General features: G+C 42.0%; 1 protein-coding gene across 1 annotated transcript in view; it reads left to right on the forward strand.

The window, feature by feature from the left end:
• The first annotated feature begins 402 nt into the window (after positions 1-402).
• ITM2B (integral membrane protein 2B) overlaps positions 403-22,503 on the forward strand; it is a 30,928-nt gene continuing 8,827 nt past the window's right edge. The window contains exons 1-2 of the mRNA XM_090025938.1: positions 403-727; positions 21,637-21,765. Coding sequence (XP_089882064.1) covers positions 629-727; positions 21,637-21,765 — 228 coding nt within the window. The 5' untranslated portion in view covers positions 403-628. The remainder of the gene's footprint in view (positions 728-21,636; positions 21,766-22,503) is intronic.

A 22,503-nucleotide genomic window follows, 5' to 3' on the forward strand; every position in this document is an offset into this window, starting at 1 on the left:
GAAACCATCCTTCAGGTAGTTGAAGGCTGCTATTAAATCCCCCCTCAGTCTTCTCTTCTCCAGACGAAATACCAGTTCTCTCAACCTCTTCTCCGAAGCCATGTCCCCCAGCCCCTCATCGTGTTCGCTGCTCTCCGCTGGACTCTCTCCAGTTTGTCCACATCCTTTCTCATAGCGGGGGTGCCACAGGCGGGCACAGGATTGCAGGTGTGGCCTCAGCAGGAAAGAATCACTGCCCTCGAGCTGGCCTCGTGTCCTGCCAGGGTTGAAGGAGCAGCGTGGGCTGTGGACCGCAGGGACCGGTGTGGACGGGAGGGTCCCGCCCCAGGCAGGGGCTGGACGAGGTGACCCCTGGAGGCCGCTATCCAGGGAGGGCGCGCGGCCAAGCCACCGCAGCAGTTGGCAGCAGCGCCCCTAGTCTCAGCCCGGCAGCGGCGGGGGGAGAAAAAGGGAAGCAGGGCGGGGCCCCAAGGGGCTGCTGAGCAGCTCGCTTAAGGGCGGGAGGCCCCGCCCCGCCGCGCCCGCCGCGCCGCGCGCAGCCTCGCAGCACCAGCAGTCGCCGCGGCCCGTGGTCTCGCAGCCCGTACAACAGCCGCGGTGGGCGAGTGCGCGGGCGGGCGCAGCCGCCATGGTGAAGGTGTCGTTCAGCTCCGCCTTGGCGCAGAAGGAGGTGGCCAAGAAGGAGGAGGAGAACAGCCAGGTGCTCATCCTGCCCACCGCCGCCAAGGTGAGGGGTGGCGGGGAGAAGATGGCGCGGGGCACGGCCCGTGTGTGCGGCCCGCTGCGCTCCGACGTCGTGCCTCTAAAATGGCTGACACCGCTTCTGCTTCTCGGCGGTGCGGGGGGTACCTGAGGGCGCGTACTGGTGGCTGGGGCACAGCCCCCACCCCCGGGGATGGACCCCACTTTGGGGGCAGATACCTCCCCAGCCCTCTGTTAAAGGTGGCCTCCTCCCACCTGGGGGATGGACCGTCCTGTTAGGGTCAGACACCTCCAGTTCCCTTCCCCCCTTGGGGACAGCCCCCCCCAGCTCTCTTCCCCCACATACCCCCTTGTTGGGGACAGGTCCTCCTCCCCCATTAGGAATGGACACCCTCCAGGGAGGCCCCCCAGCCCCTCATCCTGCATTAAGTGCCTGTAAAGGACCCGAATTGACCACTTGCCTTGGACAGTCTAACTGGAGCCCCTGTTGAACCGCTATTGGATGCCTGGTTTGGACGGTTTTGATCTGGGCCCCATCAACCCATAATTAAACCAGATGTCTTAGTTTTTGGGTTTGGTTGTTTTTTTTAAACTTCACATCCTGCCTCCGCCCATTCTGTGTGTAAGGATTCGGCTTGGGGTTTTCTTTCCTGCAGGTCTGTTGGGCTGAGCTGAAACTTCCAAGCACAGCCTCAAACAGAGAAACAAAGAAAAAAAACCCCAGTCCATCTACTTTTCATGTTATGAAAGTGCAAAGCTGTTCAGCTTAGCTGAGCCTTGATTCTTTCTCTTTGTGGTACTACAGTTAAGTGTGTTTTTAAAAATTAAAAAGTCATGTAATCTAAGCTTTAAGAAAAAGTTAAAAGGAGACTCTGGTAGAGAAGTTTAAAAATGGCAGACCCCATAAACTGCAAGATGTGTGGCTTGTAGTTGCTTTTACCTATGTGAAAGATGCAATTGGGTCAGCTGAATATATAGCACTTGTCACTTTTAAAGCAAGTATTGAGGATGCAAATTAAGTAGCTTATCCATCCTATTGCTCCTTTCTGAGGCAAACATCTAAAAGGAAATCCTACTACAGGTGGGAATACATTGGACTCAATTTAATTTTACCCTTGACTTCACCAGGGTGAAAAAAGTATTAACACTTTGCCTCAGCAATTGTGGCTAGAATTAATTGCCATTTAAACCTCCCATGTAAACTTCCCTACTTCCCTGCCTCATTTTGGACTGTTCTGCACACAAGATCATCTGGTTTCAGCTTCCATGTATCTCAGGCTATTATGTTTACATCTGTTTAATAATATAACAAGCACAGTGATATTGGTTAGTTTGGAGCATTTCTATTCTCTGGACACCACATTATTATGCGTCCGAAACAGAAGAGGTCAAAGTTTCCTGCAATGAGGAGGAATTGTTTACTTTAATGGATCTTTGCCTAGATGTTCCTAGGAGGTGAGTCATTTTCTGTAAGTAGAAGTGAATTCTCCGGGTCATATTGGTCTTTGGGATAAATTCTTACTGGTTCCAAACTTGGTGATCAATTGAACCCTAAGCATGGGAGCAAGACGCATTGTCCAGGCATCTGAAAGAATCTCTCATACTACCTTGGAGCTGTGGTCTGCCTGGTCCAGGGTTTTGATTTCAGCTACCCCTAATGATTCAGGGAAAGGAAAAAAAATGCACTAGAGAAAGAGCCCTTTGGATTGTCAGTAGTTGCAGCTGAGTAAAACATACAGGTTAAATCTTAACTTTGCTTAGTTCTTACTATTTTGTTTGCTTGCAGATAGGAACTGCAGACATGTACTAAACTGTTTAAGAGGTTCACTGCTTCACTGTGGCTTTGTTGCTTCACTGTGGCTATTTACAAGTTTCTCTGGACCTTTTCCTGTTATCAGATATATTTGGGGGGAAAGCCTGCTTGACCAGAGTTGAAAAAACAGTCTTAAAATAGTATGCCAGGAATAGATGCTATGTCTGTGCAATTCCAGCAGCAAATGAACACTTTTATGGGGTGGTGAAGCTTGGAATATATTTTTGATGCATTTTATTTGTTGCCAAAACTATGGCCCTGCCACTAGTGCCTCAAGAAATTCTTCCAAATCAGCTATTTTTAAGCTTGCGTGCTTGCAAACATAAGTAAAAGCAGTTCAGAATTGCATTGTTGCATGCAGTTTCAAGAGAAAGAGAACTACGCAACACACACTGGCTATGATAATACGGAAATAACTGATAAGTGTTAGGAGTGCACCGATAGAGGTTTTGGGGGGCTGATACTGGTAGCCAATTTTTAAGGAGGTATATCGGCCAATACCAATCTGATTTCCGATATGCAGCCCAGCAGCTTGAAGAGCTGCATCCAGCTGGTTAGTCTGTTGTGGTGGAAGGGGCGTGGGGGGGGGGGGGCAGATCAAGGCCTCTGCATTGAGGGAGGAGTGGGGCTGGGGCAAGCGCTGTCCAGTCAGGATAGGGAAGGGCCTGGGATGGAGCCGTGGCTCATTCAGGGGGAAGGAGGGGCAGCTCCTGTCACTGTGTGCAGTCTGGGAGGGGATGGAGGAGGGGGTGTGCCCCCTGGATCTGCGCAGGGTGGGCTGCAGCTGTGGGCTCAGTCCAGGGCTGCGCCAGGCTCTTCCTGGCGGGGGTTGCGCTGGGCTGTGCTCGGGGTGGGCAAAAACTGCACTGGGGGGGCTACTGGGAGGGGTTCAGGGGGGCCTATGTAAATTTGGGGGGGCTCCATCCCAGGCCCTGCCCTGCCCTGACTGGGCAGTGCTTGCCCCAGCCCCAGCCCCACTCCCCCTTCAATGCGGGGGCCTTGATCTGCCCCTCCATGCCCCTTCCCTCCTTCCTCCCCTTCCACCAGAGCAGCTTGCAGCTTTCCAACCTCCTGGGCTATGCTCACGGCCTATGTGTTATTCTGTGGCTGCATACATGCACAGGCATTTATTGGCCAAATTCCTCGCCACATCAGGCCGATTTCCAATACACTCAATTATCTTTACATTGGTGCTGATCTGACATTGGACTAATGTATGAGTGCACCTCTAATAAGTGTAAATGCAGAAATGCTCAGTTTTTGTAGGAGTGGTTTGAAATCATGGAATGAACTCCAACAGGAATGAAGGGTCATCATAAACCTTGCTACTCCACTGTAAGTGCAAAGTGCATTTCTTCATCTTTGCCTTCTTTAATATACATATATTTTAAAAAAATCTTTATGACAAAGTCAGACCTAAACCCTCCATAGTATATGCTGTTTTTTTGAGGAGAGGATGTAAAAAGAATAAACCACAGGTGACTGGTATTAGTCATTTTTCTTCATGAACTAGTGGAGTTTCTCTGATACTATGGTGATTAAGGTGGCATAATAACCTGAATAGAATAGAAGAATAAATCCTGGTAAGCAAAGTGGTCCCGTTTTTACATTTCATGTCAGAGGCTGTTTTTTTTCCTCCTTCCCTACATCTTGGTATCTCAGAGTGCCTCTAGCCTCCGCAGGATAACATACAGGTCTTGGAACCCAATTACAAACACCACAGGCATAACTAACTTCTTTTGTGAAAAAGTCCTTGGAGACATTTTGCTCTTGGGTAAACAAGCAATAATAGAAAAAGTAAAGTGGAAGAAGAGAGGCAAAATTAAACCCACATATATGTGTCATTATGAACATCAGGGTAGGATGATAACAAACAAAACTGTTTCTCTGTATAAGGCCCAAGCTACTGTGACCAGGTGGTAGGAGTTCAATCTAGGGTTGGAGTTGTCCCTAGAAAGGAGCTTTTGCCATTTTTGCACTGCCTTTTTCTGCTGCATGCTATTATTTTTGCACTGTGTCAGAGCAGCTGTCTACGTCATCTCTTTGTTACTGGAGGATCACACTTGTACTGGGGCAGTCCTCCTAGGACTGGTTAGACAGGGTTTACAGCTATAATATTCTGGTGAAGTGGCACACCCTAAAATGCAGCTAGTAACCTCTGAAAGAGAGAACTATGGAGATTGTAGCTGCAGGGGCTGGGGGGAAGAAAGAATATAGTGTTAATTATTCTTTAAAAGACTTTTTTATGAAACTAAAAGACAGCATAATGTTTTTACAGTAACTTGTTAGAACATGCTATGTCAATAAATGGAAGGCTTTTTTAAATTAAAAACATTAATTCCTTAATTTGCATAGCTGTCTATCAAGATATGCTAGAATTGCAAAAATGACTCCCAACTTAAATGAAGGCACCCATTCTGAGCTGCTGATTTTAGGAGAGCTATTCACTTTGTGATAAAATTTCCTATGCCAAAATGTTAGCCAAAAGTCAAAATAATTTTTAATAAATGTTCCCATACTACCTTTAAATTTTCCCCTTGGTCATATTCAGTACAATATGATATAATTTCATGATTTGATAACGTCTGGCATTTTAACACTTCTCTATAAAATAGACCTTTGGAGAGATGAGACTTCTCTGTGGTTGCCTGAAGCCTTCAGATATTTGGTAGGGCTTATGTAGTAGATTAAGCTAGCCAAAGGACCCTCAGCAGATTTTAGACTGTTCCAATAACAAACAGCATCTTGTTTTTCTCAGGGCTGTACAGCTTACTAAATATGGCTTTAATGTGCCAAAGTTAGCAGGGCACATCTTGGTAGCTTAGAGTTAATCTTTGGTTAACAACTAGTTTGTCTAGACAGGGAGACTTGTGAAAGAAAGTAGTGTGTGAATTTAAACTGTGACAGCTGTTTTGAACTACTTTTTGGATGCCCTTATTCTGTGTTGTGTGCCTTTTTCTGTTTGGCATTGTTGTACTGTCAAGAAAACTGAATTTACAGATTTTAAATAGACATAGCACTTTATGTAGCTACTTCTTGTTCTGCAGGGGTTCTCTCTTCCCTTTGCATTACTGTTCTGGGGAGATTTTGTAGCCTCAGCCCTTTCTGCAAGCCCTCTCATGGCTCAGACCACTTCCCTGTAAGGAGGAAGAAGACTTTAAGGGGAGTTTGGCTTATCTTCTGCCTCTACTTGTAAGTGGTTAAACAGTATCTGTTGCTGCTAGGAACCTGATAGCCTGTGGCAGGTTGCGTACTTTAGGGAACTATACTGAAATAGAATAGGTAAAGAGATGAAGAACAGCATCCTTCCTGCCATGTTGGTGGGGGTTTTACTGAACACATTCCAGATCTCAAAGGCAAGATCAACTAAGCCAACTTTCATTTTCAGACTCAATGATCGGGAAATTTCTGTTACTTATTTGGCTATACAAGTGTATCCATCCTTGAATGTGCAAATGCAGAGCAAAGGACTTCACAGTAACAAGGTTTGTGGGTTTTATTTTCCCCATGAGAAATTTTAGAATTATTCACAAATGAGATACTCTTGGGAAGAGGAGTAGAAACAAAGTAAGAGTGTTCTGCAAGGTAAACTCTTGCATACACTACTGACTAAGTAGTGCACTCTCTGAAAAGAACAATGTTATGGACTTTGCACAATTATTTCTAAAATGCCTTTGTAGAGGCTGCCAAGAACTGAGTGACTAATACGCACAAAGTAATTATAGAGAAAAACCCAAAACATTGTTTCATTGGAAATCTACCAAAAATGATGTTAATGGTCTAGTCTGGAAACTTGGAATTCATTTCTTGAACTTTCTGACCTTTAGCTGGGAATATCTGTGGCAAATCTTTCTTCAAGCAGAAGAAATGAACATATGGGAGCAGACGAGTTCTTGTAAATGGTCCATATTTCACTTCCTTTTTGTTTCTTGTATTTTAAATCTCTGCCTGACTTGAGTGGCAACTATAAAGCTTTGGTAGGAGGGAAAGAGTTGTTTCTTCATATTTTTTTTCAACAGGAAGTTTCTCTCAAACCTCCACAATAACTGCCTTGGCAGTCATTTGTATCCTTTTTTTTTTTTGGCTGGTTGTATGCTCTGGTGTACATGAATATCACTTCATGTTGAAGCAATTCAATGCAGGGAAGGGAAGGTGGACTAATAGAAAATTAAAATATTGTTTCACATAGAATATTTCTAAATAGCTTTTGTATAGAGATTAATAAACATACCGGGCTACCTTTTCCAAGCTTATTTAGAGACCTGTCTGTTTACATGTCACTGTGCTGTTCGTGCTATCATAGCAGGCTGGATGATAACTTCCTAAACAATGATTAGTATAAATTGTTTTTATCAGTGTGACATAAGTGAATAATGTTTGTGTCTACAAAAATGTTCTCTGTTTCATCACATTTCCAAGTATTCCTAGACATGAATAAATTCCCTTCCCTGATTAAGTTTTAAAGAAATGAGCTTAAATATAAATATCATGTACTTATGTAATGTACCATCTAACCAGTAGAGCTATTTGGAAACGAGAATTTCTTTTGAATAGGAAATCTTCACCTTTTAAAACATTGTTTTTCTTATTCCAAACCAGAATAAAGAGCCAAAATTTTCCTCGTAACAAAATTAAAAAAAAAAAAAAATTTAGAACCGTTAAACATTTTTAAAAGAAAAAATAACTATAAAGCACATCATACTCTTGTGCTCTCATGTATTGCAGTTAATTTATCTTGAAATTACATCGATCAAATTGAAGTTGATATGGAGCATTTGTATTTGTTAAAATGAATGCAAATGATTCATTTTTTTTTCCTGATGAAAGTGTTGCACTTTGACACTTTCCCACAAAATGTTTTGATTAAACTGCATTTTCCATTGCAAACTTGCTCTATCTTTTTTACTACATCTTTTTTTTTTTTTTTTTTACAGTATTTAATCATTTCTTTTTGATGGACTCTGCTAGCGTGTATATTTTTGCTTCTAATCATGTTGATACTTGTTTACTTAACTTTGCTGAAGTTTTTAAAAGTAGCTTTATTGCTGCATGTGAAATTCTGTAGATAGTTGATCTACAGTCAACACTTGTTCTAGGCCAGTGGTTTCCAACATTTTTTCATTTGCGGGCCCTTAAAAACATTTCGAATGTGACCCTTTTGGAAATTTTGAATGGACCCCTTTGAATTGTAAGTGTTGGTATTAACATACTTTTGATTAATCATAGTCATGTTTCACAGGCCCCATAGACATAGTCTGTGGACTCCCAGGGATCCATGGTCTGCAGGTTAAAAATCACTGTTTTAGACATTTAAAAAATCATATAGAAGATCACACTTTATCCATAGTTCTCAGTAATTTTTCTGTAGTAAGTTTTGTATTGATAAGACTTTATCATTTTTACACATTTAATAGTACGGTACATTTGCAAGAACATTATGAAGTATTGTACATTTTAGAAACTGAATTGTAGGTGACATAAATACGTTGCTTTACATTTGCATTATTTTTCATTTAATTTGTGATTGCCATCATTTGGTACATTGGACTGGGTTATCTATTATTAGTGCAAATGAACAATACAACACTGATTATCTTAGTACTTCCATATTGCTTTTTATCCTTTGTGTGAATTAATATGCTTTTTAATCTTTTGATTCAAAGTATCTCAGATTAGTAATGATTTCCCAGTTTTGTTAGAGACAGAGAAACGGAGACGATCCATTTTGTACCAGTGAAGTCAGCAGACATTTTACTTCCAAGACGACCTGGTACAAGGTCACACAGTTTATCAGTGAAAGAATTTAAGAAACCCCAGATCTTCATAACCATAATGGACCCTGCTGGTTGAGTACTACAGTTCCTCTGTATAATAATCTTAAAAAATTACCAGCCAACTCTTACTGTGTTGATGAAGAAATTATGTTGACATTTTGCTTGCCTCTCAAATATAAATTACTTTCTCCAGGTAGAGGACATTTAGACTCTTGGAGAGGTGCTGAGTGTGATGGTTAATTCACATATTTCTAGTCACTCTCTTGTTATTTAGCAAAGCTATTTAAATACACCCCCACCCCCAGTATTGGTGTTGATATAATACTTGATACAGCAGGGTTCTTAGTACTCTGGCCCTAAGCTGAGCGCATGTTCAGGTGCTCTGCTAAATATGTGTTGGTAGAGTTTTATTATAATCAAGCCCTTTAAGCAGTTACCAGAGTTTCTTTTAGAAATAGAACCTGTTTAAATCTAAGACCTTCTACCACGATCTCTTCAGTGTAATACTGATATTATTCCTTGGCACTTATGACCCTCTTCCCACAAAGATCTCAGCTTGCTTCACAAGTTTTAATGAAACAGAACTTTACATGATATAAGGTATAGAAATACGGCTGTCCCTATGGAGAAACGGAAGCATGGTGTTTATAACATGTCTAAGATCACGCACAATTTTTGACAGAACCAGGAATAGAATTTTGAAATCCTAAGGCTTCGTGATGTGCCTGTGGTATGAAAGGTCTATTGTGTATGGGGGACATCGCTGCTAGGGAAAGGCAGCTTTTGTGAAAAACTTGTGCCACATGGCATTCTGTTGACACTACTGTTTATGAGACTCCAATAAGTATCAGAATGAAATCTAGATGTCAATCTTTTAAATACAAGTAGAATGTCAATGGTAATGAAGAGACAAGGACTGAAGTAATCAAGAATAGTAGAGCAGACAAAGGATTGTGTTTTATATAGCGTCGGCACATTCTATCTCAGTGTCTATTTTCAGACACCTGCTAAGCTTTAGAAATTGAATTCAGCGTTGGACTGAAATTTGGATTTGTTTTGGAAAGTGTTGATGTCATGCTACAAATATATCAATTGTTTTAAGTAGACAATTAAGAATAGCTTCATTTAACCCCCCAACACACGCTTCACGCTTTAAATGTGCTATATGTAGTATTCTGCAAAGAATGCTATAGATTTGTACTTTACATTAGATACATACTGCTAGATGTAAATATGCAGGTGTAATCATTTGGATTAGTGATACTAGATCATACGTTTCATAGATGTTAAGGCCTGGAAGGGACCTTACAGATCATTGGGTCCAGCCCCCACCCTGCACTTGGGCTGGAAAAACTACTCAGTGCATGCTTTGACTGTTGCATCAGAACACTCCTCTTTTCTTAAAATACATGAGAAAATCGAATGCAAAACTTAGGTCAGCAAAATCTTCCAGTTGAGTACATAAAAGTACATAGTGAACATATTCCAAATTCTTAATTTATGTTTGTGGATATGCATTGATATCCTGGATTTTAGCACTGTTCACTGGTAAAGCATGTGGAAGCTTTATATGCAGTTCAATGGCTTTTCCATTTTTATAGCCAGAAGTAGAATTTTTAAACTCTACCTGAAATTCAAGCATTGTTCTTGTGATCAATATCAATATTTTTGGGTAAAGACAGAAAACTGAAAAGAAGGCAAGTAAGTGAAAGACGTGTGGAGCCCCTGCTGTTTGTTTAGTACCACTATAATTTCAAGCACCTCTATAATTACATATAGATGAACCAGTGAGTAGATGACACCCATTAATGCCTTTCATTGTTATTTGTGTAATGCATCACATAAGAGCCCTTGTAGTAGACCAGCCCTCTACTGTGTTGAGCAGTATTCAAACAGAGAACAAAAAATGTCTAACCAGCTCATTGCAAGAGGTATCAGATGGAGACCAATAGGATAGCAAAAGAAAATTACAAGAAATATGTGCAACCCAGTACATGGGTGGCAACCTACAGCCATCTGCCTTAAATGACCTATCTCCTAAATAAATAAAAATGAGGAGAATGGGGCATCCTGGTCTTGTGAGATGTGGTACAATTAGGGTACCCTAATATGGGGTAAGAAGAGTAGGATGTGCATACATAGCCAAGCAAAAGGTTGAAAATGGAGGAAACCAGTGTGGGAAGGCATTCTGGAACCCTACTATGAGGGCAGAAAGGGTTAACTTGCATCTCTTCCCCAAAATAGAAGGAACTGAATGCAAAAGTAGCTTAGCACCCAGGAGTCAGTGGGATGGGTTCCAGCCCACTGCATTCCTTCTGGTGCACTGAATACATCCTACTGAAACCATGGAGTCAGCATCCTCTAGTATGTTTTGGATTACGTACTGCAGGGGTGGGCGGTAGGGCTGTGCGTAGCTATGGTCACTGATTCGATTCAGAGGAGATTCAGCCCAATTTGACAGCTGAATCTCTGAATCCGAATTGAATAAGGAGACCTGTTAATCTCTCAGAATCAAATCAGAAGCCTCCCGTTTGATTCAGTGATTCAGATATAGACACAGCTTTATGTTTTTTCTTTAACTCAAGGTACCAGGTGGCTTGTGAATGCTGAGATGGTGGGGCAGATGGAGCATCCCATGGGAGTGCAGAGGGATCCCCACCACACTCAGTGGGGATCTGGGTCCACCGCCGAGCACATGGAGGACGCTCCATCTGCCCCACCATCTCATCATTCATGAGCTGTGCCTGGTACGTAGAAATAACGTGTAAAGCTATGTCTGTTGCCGAATCACTGATTCTCCAAATCAGAATCAAATCTTCAGATTTGGATTCGGCCGAATTGAATCGGGACGGTGATTCAAATCAGTGAATCGAATCACTGTTCCCCAAATTGGGCCAAATCTGAATCGAATACGACCTGCTTCACACACCTCTAGTGGGCAGTTACTTTGGCTGGCAAGCCACTTCAGTTTTGGCGAGCTGTCAAGGGCTGCACACACACAATCATTCAGAAGATAATATTTTAACAAATTGTAGCTGAAAGAAAACAAAGCGTATACTAAAATCAAACATCTACTATAGCGTCTTTTAATTTTATTTCAAAAAATATTTTTGTCCCGATTTGTGTTTTTGAGTGGTGTAGATAGAGGCAATTGCATAATAGCTCAAAATAAGTCTTACTCTTGTATTGTGGAGGTGGTGTGCACATCTGTGGAGGCTGCCTGCACACTAGGTCCTGGGAGCGAGCTGGGGGTGGGAGGCAGTGAGAAGGGAGGGCAGGGGATGTGTGCAATAGAGCTTGCCCGGGAGGTGTGGTGCAGGTGTGGTCCACCCCCACTCTCCCATTCAGCCTGGGGCTGCCCTCAGCACTTCTAATGGAGGCAAGCCCTTCCTGGAGCAGCCTGCACTGTGCTCTCACCCACACCTGCCCAATGCCTGCCGACAGCACCACCGTGGACCTGGTACCAGCCAGAGTGCACAGCTTTCTGGCATGGCTGCTTCCATGGCTGCCTCCACGGCTGCCCAGGTCCTGCTTGGCTGCTCTGCCTCCAGTGGCTCCTCCTCCTCCTTCCCATGTTGTGGCATTCTAGCTGTCTTGCATGTGTTTGGCTGCCCACAGGTGGTTGTTCACTGTCGGGCAGATGGATGGAAGGTAAGAGCTTCCCAGCTGCAGTTTCCCCCTGCCTGGGCATGTGTTGCCCAGCATGGATCGCCATAGCCACCTCCTGCCCAGAGTGGTGCAGCAAGGGCAGGAGGAAGGGGGCAAGGAACTGCTAGAGGCAGGGGAAGCTGAGTAGTACCTAGGTGGCTGCAGCAGCAGCTAGAACAGCCCCACCAGAAACTGTGCACATTGGCTGGGGCCCAGCCTAGGGCAGTGCTATTGCATGTGTGTGGTACAGGCTGCCCCAGGGAGGGCTTGGCCCCCTGTGAAGCATCTATTCCATGTAGGGCACTGTGGGGGCAGCTGTGGGCTGGATACAATTGGCGGGCTGGCCTGCAGACTGTATTTTGCATGCCATGGTGTAGTGTTTAAGGGCAAATTACAGGTATTGTGTAGCACTTGGTTGCTTTTCTAGTTGCTGTGGTTGGCAGGCATGCTAGAGTAAGTATAATACTGGGAGTGGTAATTTTGAAGTGTTTTAACTGAATTCTCTGTTTTGAACATTAAGGACACTTAACATTTTTCTTGTATATTCATCAGTCTATATAAAATCTAGACTAATAAAAAAAGGTAACTGTTCATAACAATATTCTTCCTAAATAATTAACTGAAAGCCAAGTTGCTTTAGATGGCTTAGTATCCCTTTTAGACCACCTTTTCCTGTTTCCCCCCACTATCTTGGGACTCGATTTAATAACCCTGCCATGAAAGGTCTATGGGACTACTCATGTAACCTGAGATTGCTCACGTCAGGAAGAACTGCAGGATTCACTTGCAGGATGTGATCGATTCTGCATTTCCTTGTCCCCTTGTGTAGTGCTTCACAGCAATGCAGGGGGTATAAAAGTGCTGCTGTTCTGGGTTGGCAGCACTTTTTACAGAGACCTGGTCTATATTACAAACTTCTGCAAGCAGAGCAGCTGAGGTGTGAATAGATCATAGTGACATAGCTCTGCAGCAGAATCCCTGCTGGCATACCATAGCTCTGCCAACAGAAGAAGCTTCTGCCAGCTTAGTTTATATCATTTGAGGACATTGTGAAATTGCTGGCAAAAAACATCTTATGTCAGCATATCCTTCACCTTCCCTAGCTGGCATAACTGCTGGCACATGTATAGTGACAGGGGCTCCATACTGGAGGCGAACCCTTACCTTGCATTGACTAACAAGGCATAGGGAAGTGGAGAAATCTGGCCTGTAGTCTTTATTGTTCACCCTGTTTCTCTGCAGTGTTATTTCCTCTTCCTCTTTATATCTGTTTTTCTCTCAATTTTGCTTTTAGTCTGCTCCCTACTTCAGACCTTTTAGACACAGCTAACTTCTTCATCGGTCCTGTTCTCCCACATATTTCCTGTTTTACTGTAATATTTGAGCCTGACTGACATTAACATTTTTTCATCCTTACTGGTTGTGTTGACATGCATTTTTGTTGTATTCTGCATGGTTCAGCTGAAGCTGTGGTTTTTAATAGCACAAATTTAATTTATCATATTGGACCAATCTTAAGAACTTTTTAAAACAACTTAAAAGGATCCTTTGATGTGCTTGCTATGTTACATACTGTTTTAGGACTAAGCAGTTTTCCTGTTGGTGCACAGAGACTAAAACATGCTCATACCAACGTGCAAATTTCACTACCCCCTCCACTCCACATTTATTGCATAATAAAAAGTAAAACATACAGAGAGAGATTTTGGTTGTGTCAGTGAGCTAGCAGATGATTGTAATTTAAGTTTTTGGCTCATTCAAGCTATGTGAATAGCACAGATGAGATCAGGGGAAAAAAACACCTTTCTAACCGTCACACTTTGTCCAAATGGACCACTCTTAGTTTGTGATCTCAATGCAGTTACAGATTTCAGATATCAACTATACAGAAGAGGCCTTGGCAAAGTCTAAGGCCTCTTAGTCTGATATTAGAAAGAATAAATAACTGCAGAGGAATAGCTTTGTTGTTAAAACAAAGTATCTAAGTTATGTGGATACAATCTTGCAAAAACAGCAGGCTTAAAAAAGGATGGTAAGATTTCTACACTAAGGGACTAAAAAAAAAGCTTCGTGAATGACTTGTCAGTACATTGGCCCTCCAGAGTTGCTGAATCTCTCCTGAATAGGAGACTTTGCAGAAGTGCCTTAATTTCCCATTCGTGTAGAATTCTAAGCTTACAACTGTCTTTAAGCAAGGATACTATGGGAAGAATTAAGAGTGCTGCCTTAATTTAATTTAATTTCTAATTGCCCAGCTTTTGAAAGTCTTTTAACTGTCACCTACAATTCCGGATAGCCATGTCTTGGTCAGCGTAATTCCATCTGAATAGCTTGCACCTTTCATAGATTTCATAGACATTAGGGCTGGAAGGGACCTCGGGAGATCATTGAGTCCAGCCCCCTGCCCAAAGGCCAGGAAGTCAGCTGGGGTCATAGGATCCCAGCAAGATAAGCATCCAATTTACTCTTGAAGGTGTTCAATGTAGGTGCTTGAACCACCTCCGCTGGCAGACTGTTCCAGACCTTGGGAGCTCGGACAGTAAAGAAATTCTTCCTTATGTCCAGCCTGAAACGGTCTTGCAGGAGTTTGTGACCATTCGACCTCGTCATCCCTTGGGGCGCTCTGGTGAACAGACGTTCCCCCAGATCCTGGTGGTCACCCCTGATAAACTTATAGGTGGCCATCAGATCACCCCTGAGCCCGCGCTTTTCCAGGCTAAAGAGTCCCGTGGCTCTCAGCCTGTCATCGTCAGATCTGTTTTCCTGACCTCTGATCATGCGCGTGGCTCTCCTCTGGACTCTCTCAAGCTTCTCCACATCCTTTTTGAATTGTGGAGCCCAAAACTGGATGCAGTACTCCAGCTGCGGCCTCACCAAGGCCGAGTACAAGGGGAGAATGACGTCCCGGGATTTGCTCGAGAAGCATCTATGAATGCACGCCAGCATTTTGGTCACTTTACTAGCCGCAGCATCGCATTGCAGGCTCATGTTCATCTTGTGGTCAATGATGACCCCCAAGTCTTTTTCTTCTGTAGTGCTAACCAATGTAGCACTGCCGAGCCTATAAGGGTGCTGCAGGTTTTTCCTCCCAAGGTGGAGAACCTTGCATTTATCGGTGTTAAACACCATGAGGTTCTCGTCTGCCCATTTGCTGAGCTTGTCCAGGTCAGCCTGGATCACCCGCCTATCTTCTGGCGTGGATGCTTTGCCCCAAAGTTTGGTGTCATCGGCGAACTTGGCCAGTCCACTCCTGACTCCAGTGTCCACATCGTTAATGAAGATGTTGAACAGTATGGGTCCCAGGACAGAGCCTTGAGGGACCCCACTGGTCACAGGGCACCACAATGAGTGACTGCCATCAATCACAACCCTCTGGGTCCGACCACAAAGCCAATTTCCCAGCCAGCGGATCGTGGTGGAGCCAAGGCCACAACTGGGCAGTTTGGCCAAGAGGTGATCATGGGATACCAGATCAGAAGCTTTTTTGAAGTCAAGATATGTGACATCAATCTCTTCTCCCTTGTCCAGGTGATAGGTCACCTGGTCATAGAAGGAAATGAGATTGGTCAAACAAGACCTACCCGCAACAAACCCGTGTTGGCTGTCCCTTAGAATGTTAGCCTGGGCCAGTCCCTCAAGGATGGCCTCCTTAATAAACTTTTCTAAGATCTTCCCCAGGATAGAAGTCAGGCTGATGGGCCTGTAGTTAGCCGGATCCACTCTCCTCCCTTTGTCTTGCAGGCTCTAGCTAATATTATTTTGATGAACTATTGGTGTCCCTTAAAAGCAAATACTTTTTTGGGGGAGCCTGTTATCTGTTATTGTTTTGTTCCCTTCCTGCTCCACTACTATGAACTACAATTATGCCTTCAAGTTGTTATACAGCCTTTATTCTTACTTGCCATAGAATTATATAAATAAACTGGAAAACCAAGGGCTCTGGGAACACTTTTGAACAGGTTCCAAGCAGAATGCATTATTCTGTGCCCATGGACTTCAGCCCCATGAATAGATATTTTCAGATACAGAATTATGGCCTATTTGTGTTTTATGATTTAACCATCTTATTACTAAACTTTGGACCTACATCACATCTGGGTTTTTTTAAATGCAGATCAAAAGTAATATGGAATTTTTGAAGCAATGTTTTATCAAAATTTTTTAAACTTGAAACGGAGTTAACTTCATTTAGATGGCTACATAGTGATCACAAAATGTGCTCAAATTTTTGTAGCCTGTCATGTTTATCTTGGGCAGACTAACATACCATTAATTGTTTCTGCAATACAGATGAAAGCATCATCATTTGGTGTGTATGTATGTGTATTACTTTGTGTGTGTGTATATATTGAATTAACTGTGTTAGTCTGCCCAAGACCAACATGACAGGCTACAAAAAATTGAGCACATTTTGAAGTGGCAGAGAGGGAGGGAGAGAGGAAGAGAGAGAAGCTAGGTTAAGCAAACCATCATAGAACCAGGTCTAACATCAAATCTCAAATGGAGGATCATGGGAGAATTAATACACATACAAAAAAATGTTTGTGGAGCATTCAGGGTGTAGAATTTTAGAGCTTATAATTTAAATAGTGTAAGATTAGAATACTTATTGGAAAGAAGAGGACAAGGACACCACAGTGTGATAACCTCACAGTGGGAAATAAGTTAGACAAAACATGGAGCAGGTCTTCAAGGACTCCATTTTTAAGTACTTGGAAGAGAAGGAAGTGATTAGGAACAGTTGACATGGATTCACCAGGGCCATGTCATCCCTGACCAACCTTATTGCCTTCTATGATGACATAACTGATTCTGTGGATGCAGGAAGAGCAGTGGACATGATATACCTGGAGTTTAACAAAAGGAATCAGAACTCCTTCATCAGGGATAGGAGATTGCAAAGATTGTAAAAGTTCTCCTATGAGAAACTATGAGAAATATGCGAACAGTAATATTTCTGCCTGGGAGAACATTTACAATCTTTGCACTCTCCTGTGCCTGATGAAGGGTGCCTGATGTTGGACTTTAGCAAGGCTTTTGATAATCTCGCACAATGTTCTTGCAAGCAAGCTAAAGAAGTAAGGGTTGGATAATGGACTATTAGATGGATAGAAAAATGACTACCATTGGACTCAATGGTTTGATGTCTAGCTGGCAGCTGATTTGATCAATATCTTCATGAATGACCTAGAAGATGCATTGAAGTGCACCTTCAGCAAGCTTGAAGATGACAACAAGCTGGGGGGGGAAGTAGTAGATACACTGGAGGGTAGGGCTAGGATTTAGGGACCTTGACAAATTGGAGGATTGGATCAAAAGAGATCTCATGAGGTTCAGTAAAGAGAAGTACAAAGTCCTGCACTTAGGACAGAACAGTCCCATGCTGAGGACTGACTGGCTAAACAGCAACTCTACAGAAAAGAACCAGAGGGTTACAGTGGACAAGAAGCTGGATATGAGCCAACAGTGTGCCCTTGTTGCCAAGAAGGCTAATGGCTTACTGGGCTGCATTAGTAGGACTGTTGCCAGCAGATCGAGGGAAGTAATTCTCTCCTCTCTTCAGCACTGGGGAGGCCACATCTGGAGTACTGTGTCCGGTTTCTGGCCCCCCACTACAGAAAAGATGTGGACAAGTTAGAGAGAGTCCAGCAGAGGGTATTAAAAATGGTTAGGGGGCTGGGACACATGACTTATGACTGGCAGGGAGCCTTGTTTTCTCTGATTTAAAAAAAATCCAAAATTCATTATTTAAAAACCCCCCAAATCTGTGTGTGTGCACACATGCGCATGTGTATGTGTATATCAGTTGACCACAATGTTTTATTGATGTATTTATAATTTTAAAACAATTTGGAAGCCTACCACTGCCTCAATCATTATAATAAAATAAATTCTAAGTATCTATATGTTTTGGCATTTGATTTTGTTTTGTTTTTTTTAATGGAAAATCAGACCTCCCTCTGCCCCCTTCTCTCACCAGGACGCGGGTACAGCTGCACCTGCCTCTTCCACTGCTTTATGGTGCTGAGCAGCCCTGTTATGCCTCTGCCCTGCATCTGCCCAGGGTGTTGCCCCTCTCCCAAGCCACAGGCGTACCATGCCTGCTAGTTGCCGCTGCAGCCTCTCTGCTTTCGGGCACCTACACTGCTGCTGCCCCAAGCTCTGAGTTTCCAGTGCCACATTCAAAAGTGAAAGGAACTTGGGAGGCACTGCCAAGTTCCAGGCCAGAGGAGGAGAGTGGGGCCCTGCCTTCAGTTGCCCTCCCCCCAGCCCCAAGTCATTCATTGCAGGCTGGAACTATGATTGCTAGTTAAGTTGTGTGTATGTATAATTTTTGTTATACATAAATTTAAATGCTTTCATTTAAGACCTCACTAAATAACACTTGATGATCCACTTGATTATCCACTTCAGAAAAAGAAAACAGCTCTTTGTTCTTCATTAATTTAGTCTAGAATTTTTACTGTTGCCTGATTTGTGGTTTAGTTCTACTGTGATGTGATAATTACATATACTGTCTTACAAAATGTGCTACGCTATGCTCTAAAATTGGCACAAAGCTGTCAACAGATTGTAAGCAAATTAAGTGCAGCAAGTGAGCCACAACAACATGAAATATTTTAATGCCCCACTAATAGACATGTATTTTCAATAAAAACATTAACTCATATGTAGTGATGGATTGTGAAATATTATTGAATGTTCAGCTTGCATTTATTGGTTGTGAATCAGAAACCCCCCCCCCAACAACCACATTAGCTTATGAGTACTGACAGTCCATTATTTCAGATTTAGCCTAACATTTCAAACGTAGCCCATCTTAGTGGCAACTTGAAAGTATGCTCCTTCTGTCAGATAATACTTTGGATCTATGGAAAATGAATTTGTTGGCCAAGTTCAATTCCTTATTGATGCAATGATATGTCTACAATGTAAAATCTTCCACAATTTACTTTTTATTTTTAATAATTGAATTGAATAGATGTTTTGGAAATATTTTTTTCGAACTCTAGCTGAGTGAGATACCTTCTCTTATTACTGTTTTCTCTAATTTTCTCCAGTAAACTATCAGTTCGTTTCAGAATAATTTAAAAAATGAAGATAACCTAAACTTTTCTGGCATAATATTTCCTTCTCTCTGAACATTGAACCCTGAAGTTTTGTTTACCATCCATTTGTCTCATGCTTTGTAATATCTCAGGATGTGAAATTGCTTGCTGGTATAGGGCCAATATAAAAAATATTTAAAAACCCCTTGCTTTATATCAGGGCTGTCTAGCTGGTGGTCTGTAGCCCAAAAGGACCCTACTGCTGCCATTTCCACTGCTGTGGGATGGCAGGTACAAGCCATTGCCAGTGCCTGTGTGGCAGGATTCCTGGGGACTGCAGGGATGGTTCCCATGAGCCACACACCAGCACCATGTACAATCCTGGGCCACACCCAAGTTGGACAGGCCTGTTTTACATAGTTTTATAATTTAAGGCTATTGAAGAATCCATGGTGAATGTGAACCTGGCCTGAAACTTAATTTAATTACCATGGGTATTAAACTTTGTCTTTCCCTTTCGTTTTATGGATTAAAAATCATGCTGCTAATAAATCCTTAAATTGGGAAGGAGGGGTTAAAAAGGGGGGAGCCTCCTTTGGGGCAATCCTGGCATGTGTACCACAATTGGCATGGGAAACCTTTGTGTATGGCATATTATCAGGGAAGGGATAGGCAGCACAGTGTTAGATGGGGGAGGGGCAACCTTTTCTGCTCCCTGCCCTGCCTTAAATGATGAACCAATAACAACTGAAGGATTTTTTTATGTACATAAATAATCTGTCTGTCTTGTGCTTCACTGTGATAACTTGATCTAAACATTTTTTACCATTTTTTCTTTTTCTGACCCAGTTTCACTTTCAGGGTCTCTGTATAACAGGGCAATGCTGCAGTCCTTATGTTGGCAGGGAAATTTTTTTTAGTTAAAACCTCTGCCTTAGTTGAAATTACTTTTTTCCCGGAAGCTTTTCTGTTGTTTCAAAAGGCTTGATCAAAGCTTATTTTTACAACACTAACATTTCAGGTTAAGAGCATGCCTCTTCTTGGAGCTCTTGGCATACTATATATACTTAGAATAAGAATTAGGGATGCATGGGACTATAATAAATGACAAGCTGTCTTTATTTTGATTTTTGCAGCTTTCTGCAAATTACTATAAACTGGAGCTTGTTCTCACCAGGTGTCATATATGAATTAATTATTTTCAGACTCTTAACTCTGTTAAAGGTACTGAATCTTTTTTTTGACGACTGTCACCTGAGAGAAGGACACAGGTGATTGCTATGTACTATGACTGTTTGTTTGTTTGTTACTTTATTTTTGAAGCAATATGGAAAATAGATTGCATTAGAGCTTTAAAAATATTTCATTATTGAATAGTACAGTAGCTTGTGGTAATATTTTTTGTGGTACTTGAACATCTTTTCTGAGATTTTGTGTTTGTATTTGCTGGAAGATGTAGGTATGACTGCCATACTAATGTGAAGTTCATTTTTCCTCTAAGGGCTTCTAGGTGTTTCTGTTCACATTTCTCACTTCTTTCTTTCTTCATGCTTGTCGTCATTTCTTGGTGTGATTGGTTGGAATGATATGATGATTTTTTTTTCCACCAGTAGAAATTCTGATGCTTTTTGAGGAGTGTTGTAGTTTGCAAGAGGATAAATCTAAAGGCCGGATCCAGATCCAACAGCTACTTAGACACCTAAACTCCTAATAAAAAGTGATGGCAAAATCCTGCCCTTCACCTGAATTACACAAAAGAGGCAGAAATGAAGAGTGCTGGTGCTGAAGTAGCAGATAGAAGAGTCATTTTGTAAATAGTAGTCAGTGTTGTGCTACATATCACAGCATTCAGACAGAATGGAATCTGGTCAGACTTGCTTGTAAATGGGGTGTGCCCCATAGTAGCCAGTTAGCAAACTACTGATTAGGAGAGTTTTAAATTGATAATCTTATATTTATACTGCCATTCCAAGGGAGAAGAGGAAGGCTTTACTGTCACTTGTGTAAGCACATTGCACAAGGCTGAATTTTGCCTGAAGATTATTATTTCCTCAGAATCTGAAATAATTTTTAACACTTCTCATTCAGCATTTTCTACCTATTATTGTTTCACACAGGCTGGCCCAATTGGATAATTTTCTGGGGTCAGTCTGTGAAAAGATCAGGTGTGTGAGAGTAGACGTCTCAGGGAAAATTCAACATCCCTGTCCTCTTTAGTGTGATTTTTCAGCTTGTTTGCTTCTTGACACTAATAATTTGTTGATAGGTCAATCCAAGAAGATGGCAGCTGTTCCTAAATATCAGTGTAGGTGGTAAGGCTGGGGTGGCATGGGTAGAGCACTTGGTTGACAGGCCAGAGGTTGCAAATTTGAAGCCATAGCAGCAGTGCTCACAGCATGGCCATGTCAATTCCAGCAAATATGCAGATTTTGCTAAATGTCTTGTCACAAGCACAAGGACACGAGAAGGCAGGAAGGAAAGTAGGTGGTGACACTGTGTGCCTTATTAGAACAAGTACAAAATCTTAGAAAAAAAGATAAGGTAATAAATTACTCTTTTATGGTACAGGAAATATTTGCCCTCCACACATGCCCAGTCATGTATGACAGGAGGATAACATGTTGACAGCTTTCATCTGATCTGTTTCTAGGACCCTGATGATGTGGTACCTGTTGGACAGAGGAGAGCTTGGTGTTGGTGTATGTGCTTTGGATTGGCTTTTATGCTTGCTGGAGTTATACTTGGTGGAGCCTATCTGTACAAATATTTTGCATTCCAGGTAAGTTGGATAATACATTTTGAATAATAAAGGTTTTTCATTTTCTGTGAAGCCTGTTTTGCACACAAAAAGAGCAAGCACACACATGCAAGCTGTTAGCTCACTTGATTCTTATATATGGTTCTGTGTGTTTTCAGTTTTGTTTCTTTTGTGTATCTTTTTTGGACATGTGTATAGTTCACGTGCTACAGTTTATGGTTGAAGATAGCTTTAATTTGGAATAGCAAGACATGAATTTGTTCTATAAGCACTTTTAAATGTTTTTAAATCTTGAAATCTCTGTGATCATAATAGCTTTTTGTACACGTTATGGGTGATCAGCATAAATGTCTTTATCGTGTTTTAGGTCATAATATAAAACATCAAACATATGAAGACCTAAATTATTGAAAATTGCAGTTAGCAGGCTTGAATGCAGGGATGTAGACTTAATTTTACCTACAGATCAGTTCATTAGAAATGCTTGCGTCTCATCTGCAGTTAATTTTAGGTGCAAAGTAGAAACAAGTTAAACAGATGAGTATGTATGTTCTATTGAAATGAATGGCTGAATTAATTCATTCCAGTGAGACATGTTTTTTTTCTCTAAACCTTGTTGAAGATGATACTTTTTAAAATTAATCCAGTTTAGGCCAGTGGAACAGATCAGCAGAGAAATGTTATGCTGTATAGATGGTCTGCCAGTCTGTTGCTCAGGAAAGATTTGAGACAAAGTCCAATTTAAGTTAAGATTTAAAG

This window comes from Crocodylus siamensis, chromosome 1 (genome assembly GCF_052110815.1).
Source record: "Crocodylus siamensis isolate JL-2025a chromosome 1, ASM5211081v1, whole genome shotgun sequence".
In the NCBI taxonomy this organism is placed as follows: Eukaryota; Metazoa; Chordata; order Crocodylia; family Crocodylidae; genus Crocodylus; species Crocodylus siamensis.